Here is a 23,517-nt window from a genome sequence, read left to right on the forward strand (position 1 = left end):
AATCAAAAATGTCAAGCCGCCAGCGTACTCCCCCCCCCCCCCCCCCCCCCCCCACATGTACAACATGAAAATCTGGCTTCAATTATTATTGCACCCCAAGGGGAACTTCCAAAATTCCTCCCCTCCTCATTTGTCAGAAATGAAGCTCTCTCGTTTCCTGCGATTTGCTGAAATATGTCTTTTGATATTAAATCACACCGGTTTCCACTGGCTGCATGACCAAGACAAATGTTTATCATATTTATTTATGTCATTGGAGATGACCCCGCCGCTCAGCAATGCCGGGACTTGGCCGCAGACTCCCGCGTTATGTTGATTGTGAGTAAGAGACTCTTCTAAATAAGCCGAAGTTAAGAGATAATTTGGAAAGCACATGAGGTAACTGCGGTTTTGTTTAATGTGAAAAATACAGTTTAGGCTCGGGGAGGGTGATGGAGGTACTGTTACGAAAGCCCTAATGAATCTAGACTGACACATCCCACCCAAATCTTGCCGAGCTCTTGGTTTGATTTATATTACACTCTGTTGATAAATGTGGTTCCAAATGTTGATTAAGGATCTGTTTCACTTGTTTGTAAGTCAACAAATCCAGCTAAATCCAGTTATACACCTCTGATCTCCCATTGCCATTGTTTTTGTACTTAGTGCTTATTGTCATAACATCACGCTCCGGTAGAGACCTTTCCAGAGTGGCTTGGGAAGGGAAACGCTATATGAAAATTGCCACTGACGTTGCCGAAACAAATAGAACCGCTCATGCTGCCGCTACATCTGTGGCCATTTTAAGCCCTTATTTATACCATTTAAGCTCTCATTTGAATTCACCAGCACAAATAAACATATCATAACGAAGCGAAAGCCCTGATGTCATATGCAGATGTTTGAATTTTGATTATTCCTTTTGCCTCATGAATTCGTCAGGATCTTGTCTCTCCCAGGCAAAAATAGATGACATCACTTTTCCTTGGCGCTGGCGGAGCGGCGCTCGCTCCACTTCGACCCGCAGAAGTGGAGACGCAAAGCGCTGCCCACTGCCCGACATATCTCCACATCTCCTCCGGGGGGGGGGGGGGGTGCCGAGGTTCTGCTGGACCAAAATAGAAAAAAAGAAGCAACGCGAGACTCGCAATCTCCAGACTACCGTGCCGTCCAGGCCAGGAGTGAAGCAATGTTTACCGCCAATGATAAGCTGGCATAAATCAGAGCTTTATAAAAGGCAAATGATTTCACCTGAGGCCTGTTGGGGGGGGTTATTTATCTGAGGCCCTGGCTGTACGTGTACCAGAGGCTTTGATTTGGTCGTAAATCATCGTTGAAGAAACATGTGTTTCTCAACCACGGAGAAGCACGGGCAAGAAGTCAGTAGTGGCGAGGGCCCGCCGCCAGAACGCCTTCACTGGTTCACTATTACACACTACCTAGGGAGAGGCGTGCACTCCACTGTAACACAGGACAACCTGACCTAATAGAGCTGCTGTACCAATAAATAAAGGTATTCGCATTTTACTCTGGGTTTATTTGGAAGTAGATACCTGCTTCTTGAATGTGAGTCGTCGACTACCTCTGAACAAATTACATTTCGATTACGCTCCCTGTTTTTCCTTTCACAATTCCTTCCCCATGTTGCAAGCAGACCCCCGGTCCAACTGGAGGGTTGCAGCTGATCTCAGGCTGTTCCCTCTCTCCCTTGTCACCAGGCGAGCGCTGAACCTCGGCATCCTGCGGGACCCCGGGTCGGAGGTGGAAGACCGTCAGTACCAGATCGACCTGCAGTCCATCAACATCGGCACCGCTCACTGGGAGCAGCTGAAGCCCGACAAAGAGGGCGTGAAGGGAGGCGTTTCGCCGGAGAGCGAGAGGAGCTCCCAGAACCCGGCCCTGGAGTGGAACATGGCCAGCAGGTCAGCGGCAAACAGCAGCGTTTCTATTGTCCCAAGCAGGTGCAAGTTGCGCAGGTTATTCTAATATTCACACGATTTTCGGTGAAGAAGAAAGCACTGCGCACCCTGCAGGTGTCAGTGTGTTTTTCCCCAGTCTTTAAAAAAACACAGTGACGTATCTGAGCAAATCTTTGATGACTTGATTCAAAGCAAACAGACGTGACTGAACTCTTCTCGGCACATCTGTCGCTCGTTGAAGGGAATACGTCGAAAGGCCTACAGCGGCGAAACGGCAAATGTTTTGATTGCATTTCAAAGGATATTTAGCCGCAATTTCATGGCTTTATGACTTGACAGTAATGCCGTCTGCATTTTCTAAACAGATGTAAGACAACAAGGGAAGGCGGCTCATGGGGAAAAGGCTATATTCTCAATGTGACGCTTCCAACAGGAACAACTGGCAGCAACGTGGCTGAAGGTTCACCCGAGAACTGAGGCCTGAGCAGATTTAGGCCTCATTTGCACAATAACGTTTTCTAGCGAAAAAGCAAAATTTTCGCTCCGAGCCACTGAAAGTGAAACTTTGAAAATGGATATTAATAACAATGTGTGCCTCCGTACTTTTCTCTGTATAGATGTTTGCGGTTTCGTCATAAAATCAACCCAGCAGCACCCACTGGTGGCCTGGCATGCAAACTACACTGTTTTCTGCAGTTTCCGTGGAAACAGACACGATTTGAAATGAAAACTAACATTGATTTTCAATTAAAACGTTGTTGAGTAACTCAGGGATTTAAATTGATTGAGTGGCAATCAAAATTGAAGAACTTAAATACTGAGAGGAAAAAGCTTCGGAAGCTTGTAAAAAATCTTACATTGCATGGAGTCTTTGCTCTTTTACTCAATTACGCCTAAGGAGACCAATCACACGTCACAGATTTGCGATACTGGTGGGATTTATCCTGTTTTCATTATATTATTATCCTGTGAACAATTAGCTTAGCAAAATTACTGACGGTCAGTTAAAATACAAATATTGTGTGTGTGTGAGAGAACATTGTGTGTTGTCCAACTGCCAAGCAAACCGAGGTCCTCGTGACTATCTAAAGCAGTGATTCCCAACCGGGGGTACACGGATCCCTAGGGGTACGCGAGGGTATTGCAGGGGGTACGCAGAAAGATTATAAATTAGCCTACAGTATCCACACACACACAAAAAAAAAATTATACTATATTATATTATATTATATCATGAATTTTAGTAAGGCCATACGTTTATTTTCCATGAGTAGCAGTTCGTCCACAGTGATTGTAACACTACAATGCACATAATATGAAAAGACTATAAAGTGGCGCGCTTTAAAAAAAAAAAAAAAAAAAAAAGGTTCACGTTCTTGCTGCGGGCGCGCACGATTCGCGAAGCTAGCTAACTCTAGCTGCATACCGACTGTAAACATGGATGCATGGCTAGGCAGGAGTAAACGTCCAGCTACCGCTACTGCTACCGTCGCCTCGGACGCAGGCACAGGGGAGCCCAGTGAAAAAAGGAATTATGAAAGACTTATGAAAGACAAGCAAGCGCAAGTGTCTCATTAAAAGGTATGTTTTTACACTCACAATAATTGTTTTATTTAAATGAGCAGTTGGATAGATAGAAAGACAAAGGGTTAAATATAAGTACACATTAAGGCGAATAATCACACACGAGAGAGGGGGTACTTTTCACATGGAAACCAGCTCAAGGGGTACACTGGTCAAAAAAGGTTGGGAACCACTGATCTAAAGCCTTCAGCAGCTTACAAATCAGTATGTTTCGTCTTATTTGTATGCATGTTTCAGTTCGGTTCCAGTTAGGTGTGTGTGTGTGTGTGTGTGTGTGCGTGAGATCTCCCGTGAATGTCCCATAGTTCCTACCATCACTCTCGATGTGGGAGCAGCCTGCAGTTATTGAGTTAGCTCCCTAACGCGGAGCCTCTCCATGTACAGTCATAATTACAAATGCTGTCACTTTTTTATAGACTCGGGAGCTAAAACAAGCACGAGTCTAACAGCCCATTTGGCCCCGCATCCTTTTTTTTTTTTTTTTTTTCTTTCCCTTTCCCCCCACTCATGTTTTGAGAGGGAACAGGCCCAAAAATCACAGAATCAGAGGCAAAGAGTCCAAATGTGTTCCCTGTCAACTAAAAATAAAGCTCCGTGGAAGATTGTGGAGCAAAAATCAACACGGGCTCTGATTGAGACCGAGTGCTCCCGGGTCACCGGGGGCCTGGACCGAGATGCACACTGGGGGGGGGGGGGGGGGGGGGGGGGGCAGCCGTGCACACTCATTATGGATGCCGTTGTTTTTTTCTTTTATTGTCTCACGCAGACACTCGTGATTTTTGGAGCCCGGCCAGGAAAACAATGAAGTGGCCCTCTGTCGTTGGCGGTAATAACGTCCTCAGACGTAATGCGCCATTGCAAAACGGTGAAGACGTATTTGCGGAGGTACTTATTCTCCTGGGATGGATTAAGTCTCGTGATCAGACACACATAGATTCTCATTAAAAGCTGTCACCGAGCAGCACTAACATGTGTTTGAAGTTCCACACGGAGGTCAGTGTCACCCTCGTCCCTTTGTTGCAGAAAGCCTGAAAGGCTCACATGCCGCAAGCTAAATAACTAATGTTCCACTGAAGACTAACGGCCCCACGACTGTGGAACCACATCACTACAAAGCTAAGAGTTTGATTTAAGCACTTTAACCTTCTGCATGAAATGTTCTCCTTAGCCTAACCTTAATAACACTTGAAACTGAGACACATTGTAAAGTTTAAGTTGGTCCAGTACGTCCAGACTCATTGTGAGGATGTATTGACCTCCTTAGACTCTGTAGTCTGATTCTGCCTCTTGTTTGCTCTTTTTAGAATCTAAATCACAAAGGAGTGTTTATTCTGTGTTTAAGTCATACAATGCGTATAATGTTGGGAAAAAAACATTACCTTCCGTAAGAACAAGACTCCCACTTCATGTTTTCTACTGGTATTCTAAAAAACTGGTATCCATCTAAAACAAAGCACATAAACATTAGTACATATAAGCACAGAAGCAATGTTTTTTTTTTTTTTTTTTTTAACAAACATTGTCTTTCTGAGTCATTAGAATCAGTGCATCCCCATGCAAATTTTTATTTTTTTTTTTAATCATCAAAACCATAGAATTCTTCAAATGTTCCGACCTGTTTTCAGTGGGATTACGTCTGTAACCTCTTGATCTCCCAACATTTCTTTTTATCCTTCCCCGGTGGTTTGGTAGACCAAACTTCACAAACTTTTCTCCTGTCTCCTCCTACAGTGATTTTGAAACAGGTTAAAACTTCACACTCTTACTACCGAATCAGAGAAACTAATACTGTAAAAGTGTCTCAGGCTCCGCCCACTCTCTTATTCCACTCATTCAAACTGTGTCTCTGCTATTGTAAGCAGCGACGTGCAGCTTTAGTACGAAGTCCACATTGTCTGAAAGGTTCAACGACGTGAGGTTTGGGGTTTCAGGGGATGAACAGTGGCTGAATTGCTCGATTGTCTTAGTGTTCATAGTATCGCTGCGAGTCTGGTTTTTTGATTAAGTTCTTATAAAAACTGCAACTTTTCTCCCTGAAAGATTAAGCAACACTACAGACCAGGGGCGTCAAACTGATTTCAGTTGAGGGGCCACATCAACCTAATGTGACCTCTGGAGGGCCGAACAAGTCAAACGTAACACATTAAACTGCAGATATGGACAAATGCAAAGTCTTTCCTTCTTTAGATCCTTTTGTAACTGCAAGAATTTGCCAGTCTATTCTGAAATATACATATTAAAGTTAATCAGATATTACATTTGCAAAAAAAAAACAAAAAAAACACAATATTTGGATCTGGATATCATATTATTATTCAGGATTAAAACAATTTGTCGTTATCTGGAAAAAAAATTTGAGTTTACGTGTCTAAAGTATCACTTCGCATAAATTGGACACCTTTATTGTGAAAGGTGTTGCGTCGTGTGACCTCCACAGATGCATTAATGTCGGGGGTCAAATTCTGACCAAGGGTGGTTTTGCCAATCTAGTGTTTTTACATCAGCCTCTTTCAGTTTTCATGTTTATACTTATACTAAAAAATCCCATGGCGGGCCGGATTAGATCCTCTGGCGGGCCGCTTCTGGCCCCCGGGCCACATGTTTGACAACCCCTGGTGTAGAGTGTGAAGGCCTTCGTGTGGCTGAGTCCAATCCGCCGTCTCCTGCCACCTCTTCTCTCGCTAACATCGGTAACCAAGTGTGTCTTTTGCGGGATCTCAGTGAGGTCGCGTTGGCCCGTCGTCGCGGAGGCTTGTGAGTTTCACCCTAATGCTTCACTATTAGGCTCCAAACAAATCATTCATGGTGGCTGTGGTCGCCCTCCTCTCTCCCCTCTCGCCTTACCATGGCAGCAGCACTGGAGGCTTTATTGGAAAATGGGCTTTGCTGTACTGCAGTGCGCTCGGCCGCCGCCGCCGCCGAGTCATAACTGAACATGTGATTTTCGGCCGTTCCAACACGCCGGAGGAAAGGCGAGTCAAGTTCACAGCTTTACTTGTCTGCTGCAATCACCGGCTGGAACGCACCACCTTGGTCGTAACGAGTTTTGACACACACCACTTCCAAAGTTCACACCTTTCTCCGAGTCCTTACATCGATACCCCCCACCCCCCACCCCCCACACACACACACACACACACCCTCACCCAGCATTAGACCTGTGGTATGTTCACTCTGCCGGTTTTTTTGGGGGGTTCACTTCCAGTAGTTGCGGATCTGCAGCGGGCCTCAGTTTGCTTCCTGAGGTTTTTGCGAGGAAATTCCAGCGCCGGGGATCCACTGACAGGATCTGTCCTCGTCACAGTTTGTAGTCGCTGGCAAGCAGAGCTCCCGTGTCAGGGAGCTGTGAACTCTCTCCATTCCACCCCCCCCACACCACCCCCCCCTCCATGTCAGCCACCCAAGTGTGTGCCTCAGTTTTAATCCACGCTGCTGATATTCTCATTTACTGATCCCATTATTGGGCAGTGAATGAAAGAAAAGTTACTCTCGCAAGCTCTTGTTGCTCGTACAACACACACACACTCAAACCGAGACGCACACACACACACACACACTACTCCAGCCCGGTCTGAGGCTCCCATATTACTGGTAAACCGAGCCGTACGCCTCCTCGCCTCACCAGTGAATGATAGCACCTGTCCCCTGCAACGAGACGCTCATTGTTTCAATCCACCGTCTGAGGGGAGCTTAGCTAACACCAATTGGCCTCACAGATCATTTCACCTCTGAATTAGGCCTCGCTCAGGCTCAGACTCCCCCCCCCCCCCCCCCCCCCCCCCCACACAGAAATGTGTCAGAAAACAATCCCTTAAGGGCAACTCGGTAATGCACATTTGCGGCGCAGAAGCGAACATGATCTTGGTTCTGGTTAAGTACTGCACTCGGGGGCCACCTACAAACTGGGCCCTTTCGTAATCCCCCGGCCAACTGTAAATATTGGAAGCCGCGCCCCTTGATTGTTTTAATAGCAGCAGATGTGGCAATTAACACCACCTTATAAAGCCCGCGTGTATATTTGTTTGACTTCTAACAAATGTTCCCACAAATATGACTCGATTGTGGGAATGAGCATTAAGTGAGGCCGAGAGTTGATATGAGAAGGTCTGTGTGTGCGCGCCATTAAGGGGTGTTCCCAATTGAGACTTGTCAAATAACGTCTCCCAACGTCTCTGTTACCATTTTTAAACGCGTTCGACCAGAAATTTCAATAAGCTGACGACGTGGAGATTTTTTTTTTTTTCCACGGAGCTGGCCTCAAAGACAAAAATCCATTTGAAGTTCCTTTCTTTCTTTCTTTTTTTCGCTAACTATAGCTTTTCACTCCACTGGTTCGAATTTAGAAAGCCGGAACAAGTTTGAAACGTGTGTCTGCCTGTCAGCTTACAGGCAACAACACGCCAGCGGAGAACATTTTGTGGTTTTGACTGTGCTGTGTTGACTTGTCGCTCGCGGGCAGGACGGGACAGTGTTAGAAACATTTTACAACTGGTAACCATAACAAGTTATTAGTAAATAAAGGACAGGGGGGGGGCTTTTAGCGAATAAGTGTTCCCTTACGGGTGGTCCTGGTCCACGTCAACACCAACACCAACACTGTTTACATAAGTAGGATTCCTCGCTCTGCACTGTCGTGACGAATACGTCCGTTAAAGGGTTCCGTTTGTCACTCTGTTCACTAGACGTCCAGATTCTACACCATGTTGTCCAACTCAGTCAAATCAGGTCTGAAAAATAGGCAAGTATGCATGAAATTGTATTAAATCCCTGAGATCTTTCGCTTTAACCTTTCAATTTGAAACTGCAATTAACCCTCCAACAACTGACAATATTATTCAAATGAGTTATAAACTGTTGTTATTAAGTTTAATTTTGTCCTACTCCTCAGACGTGTTATATATACATGTATATAACTCTGTATGTCGAGATAGGGGTGCGCATACTTTGATTTCAATTATTTAGTGTGTGTGTTCATGGGTATATATGTTTAGATAAGTGAAAATTAGTGTAAGTAGATGTTTTTTTTGTTTTTGAATCCATCTCTATTTTGTATATTCACTTTTTCACACATTGTACATCTATAATTATTATTATTATTATGGATTTAGCTTAATTGACTAGAATTTCTAACAGGAAAAAAGCTTCATAATGGCAAAAAAAAAGCAAAAGTGTTTTGAAAAGAGATAAAATGTCCTTCCTGTGGCCATGAGACTATTATTCCTCCCTGTAAATAGGTTTGCTGATTTAGTCAATTTTAACCTTTCTTTGGATATATTAATTATTGTTAATTAATATATAAATAACTTATTGAATTGTTATCCTGTCTTACTGGATATTCAACTTTATTTCTGTATATTTTGTGTGGAGCCGTGCTTAAAGGAATTTCATTCTGGGATTAATGAAATATTTCCATGCTATTCTAAAATGTCAAAATGGACGAAACTGGCTAAAGCCAGGTAAATTTTATTTGGTGCAAAAAATCACAAAAATGTCTCTCTTGCAGTGTTTTGCTCTCCATCAAGCGTTGAAATGAGCCACAACCACTCCATCATCTGGGGGAAATTGAAAAGAGGAGGTCGGCTTTTAAATGGTAGCATGAGCCCACGACGACGTGAGCCTCAGAAGATCTTTGTTTCCAAAAAAAAAATCTAAAAAAAAAAGATTCAAAAGGACACCAAAAACTGTTTACCTATCCCACTTTGAAATTTCAGTACGGCAGAGATCACAGTCTTTTCACATGATTTATGCAAACATTTTCTAACATATACAGTGTGTCCAGAAAGAAACTTCTGCGTTTGCTTTACACAGACTTCAAGCTTTTTCCAAGGTGTTGTTAGATTCCACTGGATCGGCGTTCATGAGGATCAGCTGCAGGCTAAAATGTGCATAACTTGGACTTTGGGGATTGTTCTAGAAACCCTCCTGTTGTAGGTTCCTTCAGAGGAGAGACACGAGGGACTCATGACTACATACATAACCGTAAACAACAAACATCAGCCACAGCTGTTTTTTTCATCACTTACATTTCAGTTTTTTTTTTTTACTCTTAGAGCACAATAATGTGCAAACGTGTAGACATATGTTTATATAATACTTCAAAGGTTACTTTCAAATACTTTGTTTTCGGTTTGACGATATCAATGAGCTCCCTTTTGCTTTCAATCTAATGTACAGTAGTTTTTTTTTTTATTTGCTTCCTGTTATTCTATCAGCTTATAAACCCTGTTGAGCTGGAATTTATGCAAAGTCAATAAAAAAAAGCATCCACCCCCTTGGATGTTTCACCACTATTAAATAGTACATCATTTTTCAATTTAATTAGGTTTTTTTTGCAAAATAGCCCATATTATTACAAAATACGGTCAAATAGTGAAGTAAACGGTTGCATAACGTTTCACCTGCTTCTACTCAGTGTTTACTAGATGAACCTCTGGCTGCAGAGTCCGTGTTGACATGCCTCAATCAGGCTGGCACGTCTGTACAGCGCGGCTTTGTCGGGCGAAATCAAACCTGAACGACTCTTTCTTTTCAAGTCCGGCCACGACTCCTCGATTGGATTCAGATCTCGCCGTTGCCTTGGCTTCGTCCGCAGCCGTTCAGCCTCCTTCCAGTCTTTTGAACCGTTTTGTGGGTTGAGTTGGACGTGTGCTCCGAGTCGCCGCCGCGCTCTGGAGTGAATTTCAGGTTGAGTTCAAGTGAGACTTTTTGAAAAGCGGCTTGGTCTTTGTCTGAGAAGGTTGTGGACTGGTGGAGAAGCAACCCTACGGTTCCTCCCGTCCCCTGAAGCTTCTACAGCACTTCAAATTAAAAGCTTCCTCCCGCCTGTTCGCTCAGCTTGTACATTTAAACACGTGCCATCCACCTTCTATTTTTAATGGATTTCACTGAACCGGGTTGGACGTCCAGTGGGCTTTATTTATACCACTAGAGGGCAGCACAGAACTTTGCCGGTGAAATGTAAAGTGACAGACGTCAGTGTGGTTCATCTCCACCTCCTGCTACCATCTTGTATCAAAGTACTGTGTCAGTGACAGTGATGGAGAAGTTTTTGAAAAGGAAGAATGTGAACCAGGATCTCAGCTCTTCATCCATCAGGTCCAGGTTTCACACTGAGGGAGGCACTATTAAAAAAAAAAGACATTGTTTCTGGATTTACTGGATTCCTGTTGATAAAAATTTAATGAGAACGACTTTATATTGTTAATAGAGGCTACAGAGTTTCACATTTTAACATTTCCGGGTGGTGGTGGTGTGCCTCCAGATTTTTCCAAAGAAAGAAAGTGTGATTGGCTCAAGAAAGGTTGAAAAACACAGCTCTATGTGTCACAACACATAAAAACCTCAGACTCAAAGGTCGCCGTGGCGATTGCATTTGTTTGTCGCCGCAGCATCCGGAGGCACCAGGAGCGCCGAGCCATCCTGACGCCGATCCTCACCGACTTCTCCGTCCGAGTGACCGCCGCCCCCGCCATCATCTTCAGCAAGACCCTGCCCCCGGACGGCGGGCAGTCCGAGGTCAGTGGCCCGACAACCTGCTCGTTTTTCTGTAAGATGCATTAAATTCACAAGCCGCTACGTCGCCTCCGTTCGCTCCGTCTGTTTGGTTGAGAGGCGTCCATGACCCTGCAGCAGCCGCGACTGCAACCGTTACTCTCACAGTCCCTTGTTCATGTGGAAATAGACACTGATTATGTGAGACGTCAGAAGTATTTATGTGGCTCTGCTAGCGTACAGTAAGCTAGTCATTAGCCTCCCCTCGGCCGGTCCGGCATGTGATGGAGGTTTTTGACCCCCAGAGTTCAAACCTTCCTCTGCTTGTACAGCTGATGTTTTCTGGCTCGGCTCTCTGGGACTTCCTGCCTCTTTGATGCCTCGTCCGACCACGCTAACGTGCCCCTTGACGATGCCTAACAGCTAATCCATAGTTTTCATTGACACACACACACACACACACACATAAGTGTTCGTAAATTTAGAATCGGAGCCAGTGAGAACAGAAACAGAAAAAAAAAGTATTTTGGACATTCTTGTTCAGAGCTGGGGGGTTTTCTGATAACGATCTTATTAGTTTAAAACAAAGACCCACTAACTCCAGCAGATTTATGCATGTTTATCTCACAGACGGAGAAACCATTGAAATTGTTTATATACTGCAGTTTGCGAGCCAGTCGTGTCGTCTAAATCTTCATTTATTCATTCTCGTTTAATTGCAGCTTTGGTCGTCGGTTCTGCACACACAATAACAACTACTACTACTCATAACACTGACATCCTTCTGTTCCGATGATAGGAAGTGGCATTAATGCCAAACTGGCTATCGAGTGAAACTTCAGCTGCCTTTTTATTCCGTTAAAAGGTTGAAACTGAACAGAAGGGCCCAATACCGTTGTGTGTAGTTACTGTAGGCCTGGCCCGTGTGTGTGTGTGTGTGTGTGTGTGTGTGCGGTTCAACCCACAGTGTCGGTGAGTAATATCCTATTAGATGTAGCCTCCGGGCGGAGGTTTTTACACTGCCGGCTGTGGGCGGGACCCTCGGGAGGACGAGACGGAAGAACGCAAGAAGGGACCGATTTTGAAGAAAGAGGCCGAGAGATGGTGCAGATAGTGAGAGTATTCAATGTCGAACAGAGAGCGCCGCGATGCTCCGGGGCCCACGAACAATCCCCGTGTTGTTTTGGATGCGTTTCCTGCTCTTCCTCCTCTGACGCACGCTTGTTTTTCCATCCCCCTGTCCCTCCAGGAGGTGGTGGTGTGTGGCCACTCCCTGGAGGTGAACGTGACCAGCAGTTTGGACTTCTACCTCAGTGTTGCCCAGGTGCAGCTCCTGCAGCAGCTCCTCGGGGACAACATGGTGGGGATGGACGCGCCAGAGAAAAGCACAGAGGTACATGCATGTAATCACAAATATGAGCACACGTGAACCATGTCAGCTAAAAGGTGGGGCACGTGGCTGGTTTTACCCTTGGAAACCATCTCTTTTTCCTCTTTCTGACAGACAAAGCTTTGAAAAGACGGTACAGTTTGTTTGCAATTTGATACCAGCATCATAAAGCTGCTGGCAGCCGACGTGCAGGATTACAATTTCTAGATGATCTGCATTTCCCGAGGCAAATGCATGATAGTGAGAATGCAAACTGTAATGCTTTTTGCTGCCTGCCTGCGGCAGGTAGACGAGAATGCTTTGAAAAAGTGGGAAAAAGTTGAAAAAGTTTCAAAAAGTTGAACAAGTTTCAAAAAGTTGAACTAGTTTCAAAAAGTTGAAAAAGTGTCAAAAAGTTGAAAAAGTGTCAAACAGTTGGAAAAAGTGTCAAACAGTTGGAAAAAGTGTCAAACAGTTGAAAAAGTTTCAAAAAGTTGAACTAGTTTCAAAAAGTTGAACAAGTTTCAAAAAGTTGAACTAGTTTCAAAAAGTTGAAAAAGTGTCAAACAGTTGGAAAAAGTGTCAAACAGTTGAAAAAGTGTCAGTTGTAAAAGTTTCGAAAAGTTGAAAAAGTTTCAAAAAGTTGCACAAGTTACTAAAAGTTGAAACAGTTGAACAGTTTAAAAGTCTAATGGTTGAAATCCGTTAAGATTTGAAGAAGTTATAGCTAGTTAAAAATGTCTCCATCCGTTAACATTGGAAAAAAGTGGCACAAAAGTTGAAACATTTTAAAAAGTTGACGAGATTTCAAAAAAGCCGGAACATAGCCGGAAAGTGCCGAAAAAGCTTCCCGATTTAATATTTGAATGATTACGAACGGGTGAAGACTGCCAGAGTTTTAGCGATTCGAAAAACGTCCAGAATAAACAGAAACAGAATCTCAAGAGTGTGAAAGCCTTGCATTGCCTTGCATTGCCTTGCATTCACACCAACAACACATCATCAGCAGGGTAAAACTCGGTCTAATCCAAGCTCGCGTTCCCTTCGCAGGTTGTTAAAAAAAAGGGAAAGTGTTTCTTGCCGATATCACCTTGTCTTTCACAGCAGTCGGAGAAGAATGCAGTGAAGTTATTATGAACACGCTGCATGATGCCGTTCTGTCAATACAAGAAGCACAGTGGGGTCTGTTTCACTGAACCGCAACGAGCCAATCTGGACTCACCCTTCCTGTTTTACAAAAACATTTACACTTCTCACTCTTTGTTTGCAGTCGTAGCTGAAATCTCACACTGTTAAATCTCACACCGAGCCTCGTCCCGTCTCGCCGATAACAATAATTCTATATTTCTTTGTGTCGAAATGGACTGTCCTCGCTGGATTAGGAATCCTTCGGAGTCGTGTTGACAATGTCGGTGGATCCTTCTGGTGAATCCAGCGCATTCAAATATTTACTCCCTCGAAGCACGGGGCAGTTCTTTAATGTGGCCTCCCGTTTACTGCGCCGTGTTCGGCTGCAGCTCTCAGGACTCTTCCTATTGTTTACAGGACACGGCTCTCTCCCAGGCGCCGTTTGCCCCGACCGACCGCCTAATGAAGCTCTCTAATGGAACGCAATATAAAAATATTTACCAGCTGTGGTGAGGATGGGAGTCCCACACGATGGTGGGGGGGGGCATGGTTGGAGACGGCGAGGGGGGGGGGGGGGGGGGGGGCGAGCGGGGACGTAATGAAAGAGTTGATTTTTTTACTGTTATCTGCTCTTTCAGTTCTTTACGGGAGGAAGTGCAGACGGTGTCTCACGTTCTCGGATCCCATAAAGACTCCCGTAATGTCACGTAGGCTTCTCGGCAGGAAATGTTTTGAGTTACCCACTCTAACATCGCAAACCTTTTGTTGACGCTCACCGTCCACACAGATCACTTCAGAAGCTCTGCGGGGAAGGTATCCGAGAAAGATACCGTGACGTTCTCTGACTTCTATTTTCTTCTTCTTCTTCTTCGTCTTGTAGTTAGTTGCACAGTTAAGGCCGAGGGAGGTGCCTGTTGTGCATCTGTTCCTGATTTGGGTGATCTCCGAGCCCTCACCCCTGACTCGTAATGATTCATGGCTTGATTCTGTTGAGGGGCAGCTCACGGCTGCAGAGGGTTCAACCAGGTTCAAGGCAGGATGAGAAATCTCAGCAGTTACTCTGGGAGGTCTGCTGGCAACAGGCTCAGAATTGAAAGAAGAAGAAAAAAAGTCTTAGCCCCCCCCCCCCCAAGAAAGTGTCACCAGTTAAATTAGACCATTTAGATTTGATTCATTGAGGTCCCGTTGTTTTTCCTCAAAGCTACACAAACCCTGCCAGCGACACCTTACGGCCTCACGCGTACGGCGTGAAACCTTCCTGTCCTTCTACTTTTCGGCACATTTATGATGAGCTGTGACTCCTGGAGGAACTGGAGCTTCGGAGGATTGCTCAAGAACATCGTGGCAGTAGCTGCTTACTGTGTTGGGCTGTCTTGTTTTGTTTTTGTTTTTTTTTCTCATTTTCATGCAAAGGGATGGGAACTTTTTTCCTTCCATACTTTGCATCTGCTGTTTCATTGCAGTCCTCAGCAGGATTAGGCAAAATTGCAGTGACACACGGGTCCAGAATGAGGTAATCTAATAATCAACCTTCACTTATGGGGGGAAATTAAGACTATAGGTTGTAGAACATGCCTTCCTTTTGACTATTTGATGATGCCCTGTTCATTTCAGGTGCATTATACCAGGTCCGTTACTCACAAGGCTTATAAAGGTTTTTGACATGATAGTATCTTAAACACTTAAGGTCAGTCAGTGTGTTTTCACCTCAACGCAGCTGCAGAGAATGGAGGTTCCTCTGGATAAATGTTGGTCTGGCTTCGTCTCTTTTTTGACAGTCTGTAAAACTATTTGTGCCTCCATCCATCTCGGTGTCGTAAGACTCTTGGCGTCCGGACGGGTCCGGCTGCTCGGCCCCTGCAGCGGGGAGGTCAGGATGACTCAGGCTTGGTCGGACCTCTTCTGCTCGGCCCCCATTACACAAGCTATAGAGCCCTCTAGTGGCGCATCGAGCCGCAGTGTCCTGTGGAACACAGCTCCTATAGACACTGGTACACAAACACACAGCTCCATCCAGGAGTGTGTTGGAGGTTGAAGTGAGGACGAGGTGAACGCTTTTTTTTTTTTTTTTTTTTTTTTAGACGAAGTTAAACTCCACTCACGTCTGTCTGCACCCTGCTGGCATGTCACACACTCATCCTATAGTTTACTTGTATTAGCAGTGCCAGTTTCCACAATATCATAATCTGGAACTGTGTACATGTATTTTTTTTTTTTTTTTTTTTTCCTTCTTTGTAATCGATCCAAGCTTCGGTGATGATATTTATCAAATTTGACAGTTTTGTTTGTACTTCCCTTATACAACCTGTTTCAAAGGGATTCAATTAAAAACAGGTCCGGGGACTGAAGCATCTGGTGCAGGCAGTTTGTTTTGTTTTTTTTGTTGTTGTGCCTCAATAATGCATCTCCACTTCTCACAGCACTGTCCCCAACTGGAGTTTTAAATTAAACACTGCTCCTTACTCACTCTCTCATTACAAAATCTTTTCCTCTCGTCCTTTTATTTTTTTTCTTCTTTCTCTCTCATGCTGTTTGTCTTGAACAGATTCTGCACAATCCCAGGCACTGATTTCAAACAGTTCCCATCGCCCCTCACCAGCTGTGTTTTATTGTCTGGGCTAATGAATTTGTTTTGTAAGGGGCTTTTTAGGTTCCCTGGCAGGACTGAGGCAAGCCAGGCACGTGGGCAATGTGTGCAAGCGTTGTGTGTGTGTGTGTGTGATTTTTAGCCATTTCTAGACACTGAGCTGTCCATCCATACGTGCTGACGCTCGATCGTTCTCTCATAATGGGTTTCAGTCCAGCTTTGTTGCCGGCCGTCTGCAGTCGCCGTACAAGTTTTCCCACTTAAATCCCAGACAGAGATGCAAAGCAAGTACGGCACGGTTTTCCCAAGCAGATGTGTTTCTCTTTAAATCGCCGAGTTATCTGGATGTTTGTCGTGGCGTTAGCTACGGTCCGTCACGATTTGACTTCGTCTCGATGTTTTTTGTTTTGTTTTTTCTTTCTCTTTGGATGGCGATGATGATAAAGTGAAGTCGAGGCAGCTTCCAGCAACCACGGAGCTATGAATAGATGATGGCGTGGTTTCTGGGACTTATCTCACTGCTGTGTCATCAGTGGTGTCATCCAGCAACATTGAAATGCACACATCTGCTCTCACACACACACACACACACACACACAAACACACACACACTCTTGTTCATTTACTTGCATATGGCTCCCACATTCTCTGCCTGCTAACTGTCTGCAGCTTTCATTTCAGAGCAGGACTGTGACACTTCTTCACGACTGAACAGCTGACCTGTGTGTTTCCTCTGATGTCCACTCTTCATAAAAAAGGCCAATTACATTTCCGCGAGTGTTTGTCTCCGCCGACCTTTCAGCGCCACGTCCACATGCGCTCCGTCTATATTTACTTCCCCCACTGTCATCTATCTCTTTATAAACTGTATGTGCATCACTGTTTGTTGGATGTTTAAACGGTAGGTAATCCAGCAAACGGGTAAAGAGCAAGAACGCACACGCACACGCACACACACACACACACACACACACTCACAGGCAGACCGGGTCAGCCATGTGCTTGTACCACAGTGCGAGAGGAAAATACCCTCTGGTACAGGGGAAGTCCCGCTCGGCTTCATCCTCCACCTCATCCTGGGATGATTACACGCATGGGAAACGGGGCTTTAGACTTCCTCCAATACTCATGCACAACACACACACACAGACACACACAGACACACACACACACAATGCCAGTGCACACGGAAACATGCCAAGCCAGTACATGGTTTCGGTGGAAGGTATCAGGCCTCACAGGAACCTTCAAATTAAGGGTTCTTAGTAAACACACATGGAGAAAACGTCTCGATCGTCCATTACCTGTTTTTTTTTTTTTATCTCCGCTCTTCTTTTCTATTATTTCCTTCTTTTATATCCCCACTTTTCTTTGCTTTTGGTTAAAAAAAACCAAAAACAAACTGCAAGGTTATGTGGCATACTATCTTTGCTAAACTCTCTTTCCTGAGTCATTTGACTGTCCTCCAGCTCTTCTCTCATTCTCCCAATCGATCACTCACCTCCCTTTTCCATGCTCTTTTGTCGTCCCTCATTCATCCCTTTTTCCCTTGTGGGACTGGCACCGCTCCTGCACGGAAAAGCGCCGGCTCCTTCCAGAGCCGGCTCGTTACATCACTTCTTGCTGGCCGGTAGTGAAGAGGTCTCCCTCTCCGGATGCAGATAGAATTTGACAGGCTGTAGATTATAATATCGCTGCGCTGTTATGTCTGTGTACGCTTTAATGCCGGCCCGAACAAGACACATGGCCCGCATTCTCATGCGCAGTTGGCACGCGCGGCGCTTCACGGCAGACTGGGTCACCAGCCAAGAGGCTCTGCTATTAAAAGAAACGCTCTCAAGTAGGCGCGGGGATGGTTTTCGGTAGCAGCCCTGGTTTGTCGGTGGGTTTGGACGGTCGTTTTAAGTTATTAGTGGGGAGATAGTTGTGTTTTACTGATGCATGTGGTGTACAGATAATATACTCGCCACTTAAATTTGTTTGTATGGTGAGGGTTTTTCCCCCCCGTCCTTGTTTAAAATACTGTTTCCCCCAGCCCGCGTAGTGTTTAAACAGCCTTCCTGCTCCGATGCAGTTGACGGTGGCGAGCGACTCCATGACTCTGGGCCAGAGGAGAGACGTCCGTCATCTCGTGAGAACAGTCTCAACGGTGTTAGAACTTTCTTCAAACATGATCCTGGACCCTTCACCCTGGTCTGTTAGCACCACGGAAGGGTTCATTAAGCTTGTTGGAATGACTGAGGGACTCAAGGCCCAGTCTTCTAAAAGTCTTCATACTTGGTGAAGTGTTTAGTGGTTATCTCATCAGTCATGTCTTGTGACTGGTTTGAGTTTTTTTGTGACTGACACTGAGTATAAAGGGACGTCCAGACAGACGTTGATCAACAGTCCAAGTTCTTCAATCGAAAAGCAGTCGTAGAGTCTGTCGAACACATCGTACCGTCCAGTGGCTTATTCTCTTACTTGCGTCTCGTTCGAGTGCTACCAGTGGTCAGAATCTGAGACCCGACGCAAAACTTGAGTGTATGAAGGAAGAGTTGATCGATATCTGAGGTGTCGGGGACATTCTAGCTCAGGGGCCACATAGAGCACCGAGTAGAACCGATGAAACTGTCTATAGCAAACCATTACAAGCAAAATTGACTACATGAAGCCAATTTAACTGAAACCTTCTGGTGGAAAAAAAAATACAGTTAGATGTCCAAAAAGCTTCTCCTATTTTTTTTTTACAAAGTCACCCAGACAACGTGGCTTTGAGGCTAACGCTAGATTGCTATCTTTCATGGCAACATCACTGATATCTGAAGTCTCAATGGTTGTGTCTGCTACTCTTAAGAAATTTGTTTGGGTAAAAAAAAAGAGAAAAGTACATTTTTACCATTTACATGGTGGTTTGTCGGGCTGGATCAGAGCCTCTTGCACCGGCCTTCTGTTTGTCAGCAGTCAGCAGAAACAACACCGTGCTCTGCTTGTCAATAAATACATAATCAAATAAAACATCTTTAATAACAAAAAAAAAAAAAAAAACGTTTCCCCACATCAGTTTTCACCCGTCGGGCTCTTCGGTTCAACGGTTTCACTGCTTGTCCTGGAGGAGAGTTAACCAAGGATCACGATCCTGCAGCACAGCTTATCTAAGCCACGGTGTTGTTGACAAGCTTGGCTCGGCGAGTGACCGGGGGAATGGATCTTCGGCTGTGTGTGTGTGTGTGTGTGTGTGTGTGTGTGTGTGTGTGTGTGTGTGTGTGTGTGTGTGTGTGTGTGTGTGTGTGTGTGTGTGTGTGTGTGTGTGTGTGTTTAAAGTAAACCATTTCCAGGGCCGCTCCTCTCTGCGATGAGTGTTTCATATTGTCTCGTAGCTGTTGAGCTTTGAGAAGTGAAATTTCCCTCGTGACCTCCTCCGACCTCTGGAGGACAGTGAGGTGTCAGAGGAGCTCTTTCTTACTCTGCTGTCCAACGTAAACATGGAGGGGGGGGGGGGGGGGGGGGTGGAAATCCACAGCAGACAGTGGAGACAGCTGTAACAGAGGATTACCGAACAAGTGAGGAAGAGGGTAGAACTCCACCAGGGAGGAGGCAGAATGGAGAAAAAGAGCATCCGCCTCCAAATGTGGAAGCCGATGTTCCTGAGAGGTCAGCGCTCGCCCGGTCGACCTGGCCATTAGCCCTCTCCGAGGGCCCGATTTCTTTTCACCCTGACCCCTTTCCCATCCCCGCTCAGCGCTATTTTCATTCGCCCTGTTGCTGCTGAGAGGAATAATAAATAAAGCTCCCCGTGCAGCCATCTCCGTTTCCCACTTTGGCCGCCCCACGTCTGCAAAGTAAGTGTCGTCGTCTCGACTTATCTTAAACACACATACTTTTCGCGGCCGGCGTTCATCTCGCTGCCCCTTCTTTTGTTATGAAATCATATATTTTTTTTCCTCTGTCTCACCGACTCTCCTGTGTGAATCGACTGCTAATTGACAGCCAGTCATAACAACTCACCTTCCCCTGCTCAGCCCCCCCCCCCCTTCACCCTGACCAGTCTCTCCCCCAAGCACAAACCGTGGCACATTTCTGAAATTGGCCCCCTTTGGAAACTCAATCCATTTGAGATCAGTAGCAGCTGAATTTGCTCTCCCCTCAATCGGTTTTGGCGAAATTGGCGTGAAAACTCCAGATAAAATCACGGAGGGTGGAATTCTGTTAGAGCGCATGGTTGGGGGGGGGGGGGACGACAAACGGCGCCTTTGAGGAGCAGGCAGGAGGCCCCCTCGCCATGAACCCAGAGATCGGGTGACGACTCAGGTGAGCAGGAGGCAGGATTGCCCTCCTCGCTCTCTCTCTCTCTCCCTCTCTCTCTCTCTCTCTCTCACTTTCTCTGCCTGCGAGGGAAACGAGGTCACGGACCCAGGGGAACAGTAAAAACAGGCCACACCGGGGCAAACTACTTGAGACACACACCTCAGTAGACTTTGTTCACTTTTTTTTTTTTGTGTGCGTGTCTGAAGAGGTGAAAAGAGGAAACATATATATATATATATATATATATATATATTTATTTTTTTTCTTCTTCTCCACCTGTATAAGCAAGAATCCACCTAGAATAACAGGTGATGGAGGGGATTGGATGACCTGAACGGTGCCGGTGCCAGTGTGCAGTGGCTGCTGCTTCCCAGCTCGGCTTTTCATGTCTTTCCACATCCGAGGAGTGTACTACTGATTTCCTCTTGGACTGCTCTCATCGAAGTAAATATTTACTCCCCGAGCAAAATGTACACATCATTTCAGGCTTTTAGAAGATTTTCCAGGGATACGGTAACATTTTTCTGTTTTTTTTCCACCCATGTCTTTCTCCCGGGTCATTTAAAGGTGGAGAATTTTAAAAAAACAAAACAAATAATAATAATAAGCTCTCCGTGAGCTCAGTTTGATTTAAATTCTGAACAATCGGACATTAAAATCAAGTCGTGAAATACATTCATCAGAGAAAGCCATTAGTGGGGTAGGAAAAGGAAATCACATAAAAGGCCACGGAATGGATTATAAAAGTAAAATTAAAACAGGTTTTCAACGTCAGTACAGCTTCATGTTTTCGTATTACGAGCTGTAATAGATATTTCAGTCGTTTTTGATTAGAAAGATTTAGTGCAGCTTTCAGTTTCAAAGAAAGTCTTCTCACAATCAACGAATCAGCTGTTGACGATATCTTTCATTTGGAAAATAGACGATAATCAGACTAAGGAGTCAAACGTTGCGCAGCATGAGTGAGTTTAGAGTGAATTGTGTGTCAAGTTCACTCAAACTGTGACAAATAAAAGCTCTGCTTCATTAAGGAGCTGTTTACACAAAAACTTTTTCAAGTGACAATCGATAACTTTCTTTACAGGTTTACACAACAACGGTGCTCGTATATATCCGCTGAAAATGTAAACACCTGATAACGTCTCCCAAGCGGGAACTTTTCTGAAATGCACAACGTTCTGAAAACCCTCCAGCTCCGTCTCTGTGTAAAAGGCAGAGGCGCCGCTACTGCCCATGTACGGCTGTAGTCACGAGTTCTTCCGCACATTTGCTCGTCGACCAACAATTTAAACAATGCTGTGTTCCAGAGAGTCATGACTCCCAGTCCATGTTACACTGGGACTTGGTAGTTTTACAGTTGAGACTCACGCGGAATAACAATCCAACTTCACCGACTCTCCATACGGTTGTCTGTGGCCTCGCCATTGTCAATGTGTATTAACAGTGTTGGTCTCTTGAGTGTGTGGTTTCAATATAAAAAAACAGGAGCACCCACTCGTGGCCCAACATGAAAACGACATTATTTTCAGCATTTCTGCAGTTTATCGTAGAATTAGGCCCAATCCCAATTCGATTTTGTACCCCTACCCCTACCCCTTAGCCCTCCACCTCTGCCTCCACCCTTCCCCTCTAAAATGAGGGCAAAGACAAAGGGATGAAAGTTTCAGCCGTTAGATTTGGGACACCCCTCTCCCTCTGCTCATCTGCTTCCTCGTTTGCTCGGGGGTCCCTGTTTTCAAAACACCCATATTAGAAGACTTTGGAACTCTACAGTATAATAATAAAATGTTATAAACACGGTCTCCACCAAACAAATACACACGGAAGCTACATACGGCAGACGGCAGCGCTACTGCCGCTCTTACTAGTATAAAACACAGCAGGTTTATATAACTTTAGGCGTGTATGTATGTGAAATGCGAGTCCTTGTTGGTGAGTTGCGTAGAAGTTTGAAACTCCTCCTACCCCTCGGTTTAAAGTGTGCATCTGTAAACGCTTCGTTTCGAGGGGTGAATAGCCCTTCCCCTCACCCCTCCGCCTTTGCGCACTAGTGGAATGTGACACCCCTCAGACTCTCGTGAACGCGCATTTCAAAGGGGTAGGGGTAAGATGAAGGGCTAAGGGGGAGAATTGGGACGCAGCCTTATGCATCGTTTCCAAAACCTCGCTGTGTTAAACGCCTAACTTTTCGGAAACAAGCGTGCAAAAAACAATGTATTTTCACGAGAAACGTTGTCATGTAAACAGGGCTTCGATTTTAAAGTCGCCCTGCAGTAAAAGGAATGGGGGGGGCATGTGTTGATCGTGGGGGTGTTATAAATATATATAAATATAAATATTGCAATTCCAAATACATTTGGTATACATTTATTTACTGTCTAAACCTCCACTCGTATATGAATATTTCTCACAGACGATGAACTGCGCAACTTTCATTATTCATAAAACGTGTATAAAGCATTACTCAGCGTATGTTAAAACCGATCTCGATTTTCCATCTCACCTGCCGGAGTTTGTGTGGTTGGAGTTTGTCCAGTGTGCATGTCACAAACCATCAGAGTCATCAGACCCCTCACACAGTGTTTGTCCTTCTCGCACTGGCTCCAATCCTCTTGTGATCTCTGTGAGCCTGTAAAGTATAGAAGTTTCAAAGTTTACAGTTTTGCAGGTGTTGCTTGATCAGGTTTCTAAACATCTGGAGATGCCATTTTTTTCCCCCCCCCTTCCCTTCATGGTCTTTTTGGGCCGCGCTTGTCCAGTTCAGTTAGGCTGCTCTGCTTGTCCTTTTTGTTGTCATGTACTCTTTTTTTTCATTATTAGTCCCTGAGACTTGTCCTCTCTGTTCCCCTGTAAAAGCTCATCCGTGCTAACCCAGATGAGGGGACAGGGTGGTGGGGGGGGGGGGGGGGGGGGGGGGGGGGGTCTGCATCATTCTCCTCTGAGAGCCCGGTCTCACTGAGGCCCCGGGAGCACATCCAGAGAGAAATTAAAGGAAGATTACTTCAATCCTCCTCTTCTAATTTCAACTCTGTAAATAGACAGCGAGCCAGGATTGTTCTTGTCGCCATGCCACTCCTTGAGTCCCCCCCCTACCCCCCACCCCCCCCCCCCCACCCCTACTGATCACAGCAGCATCACTTATGGTCTTCAGTGAGACCACATGCACCTCTCCC

The 23,517-nt window shown here is 45.2% G+C and overlaps 1 protein-coding gene across 1 annotated transcript in view; it reads left to right on the forward strand.

Moving 5' to 3' along the window:
* vps13b (vacuolar protein sorting 13 homolog B) overlaps positions 1-23,517 on the forward strand; it is a 328,731-nt gene that overhangs the window by 239,331 nt on the left and 65,883 nt on the right. Inside the window, 3 exon segments of the mRNA XM_080500575.1 lie at positions 1,698-1,901; positions 10,871-10,997; positions 12,223-12,366. Coding sequence (XP_080356701.1) covers positions 1,698-1,901; positions 10,871-10,997; positions 12,223-12,366 — 475 coding nt within the window.

This window comes from Blennius ocellaris (assembly GCF_963422515.1).
Source record: "Blennius ocellaris genome assembly, chromosome: 8".
In the NCBI taxonomy this organism is placed as follows: domain Eukaryota; kingdom Metazoa; phylum Chordata; class Actinopteri; order Blenniiformes; family Blenniidae; genus Blennius; species Blennius ocellaris.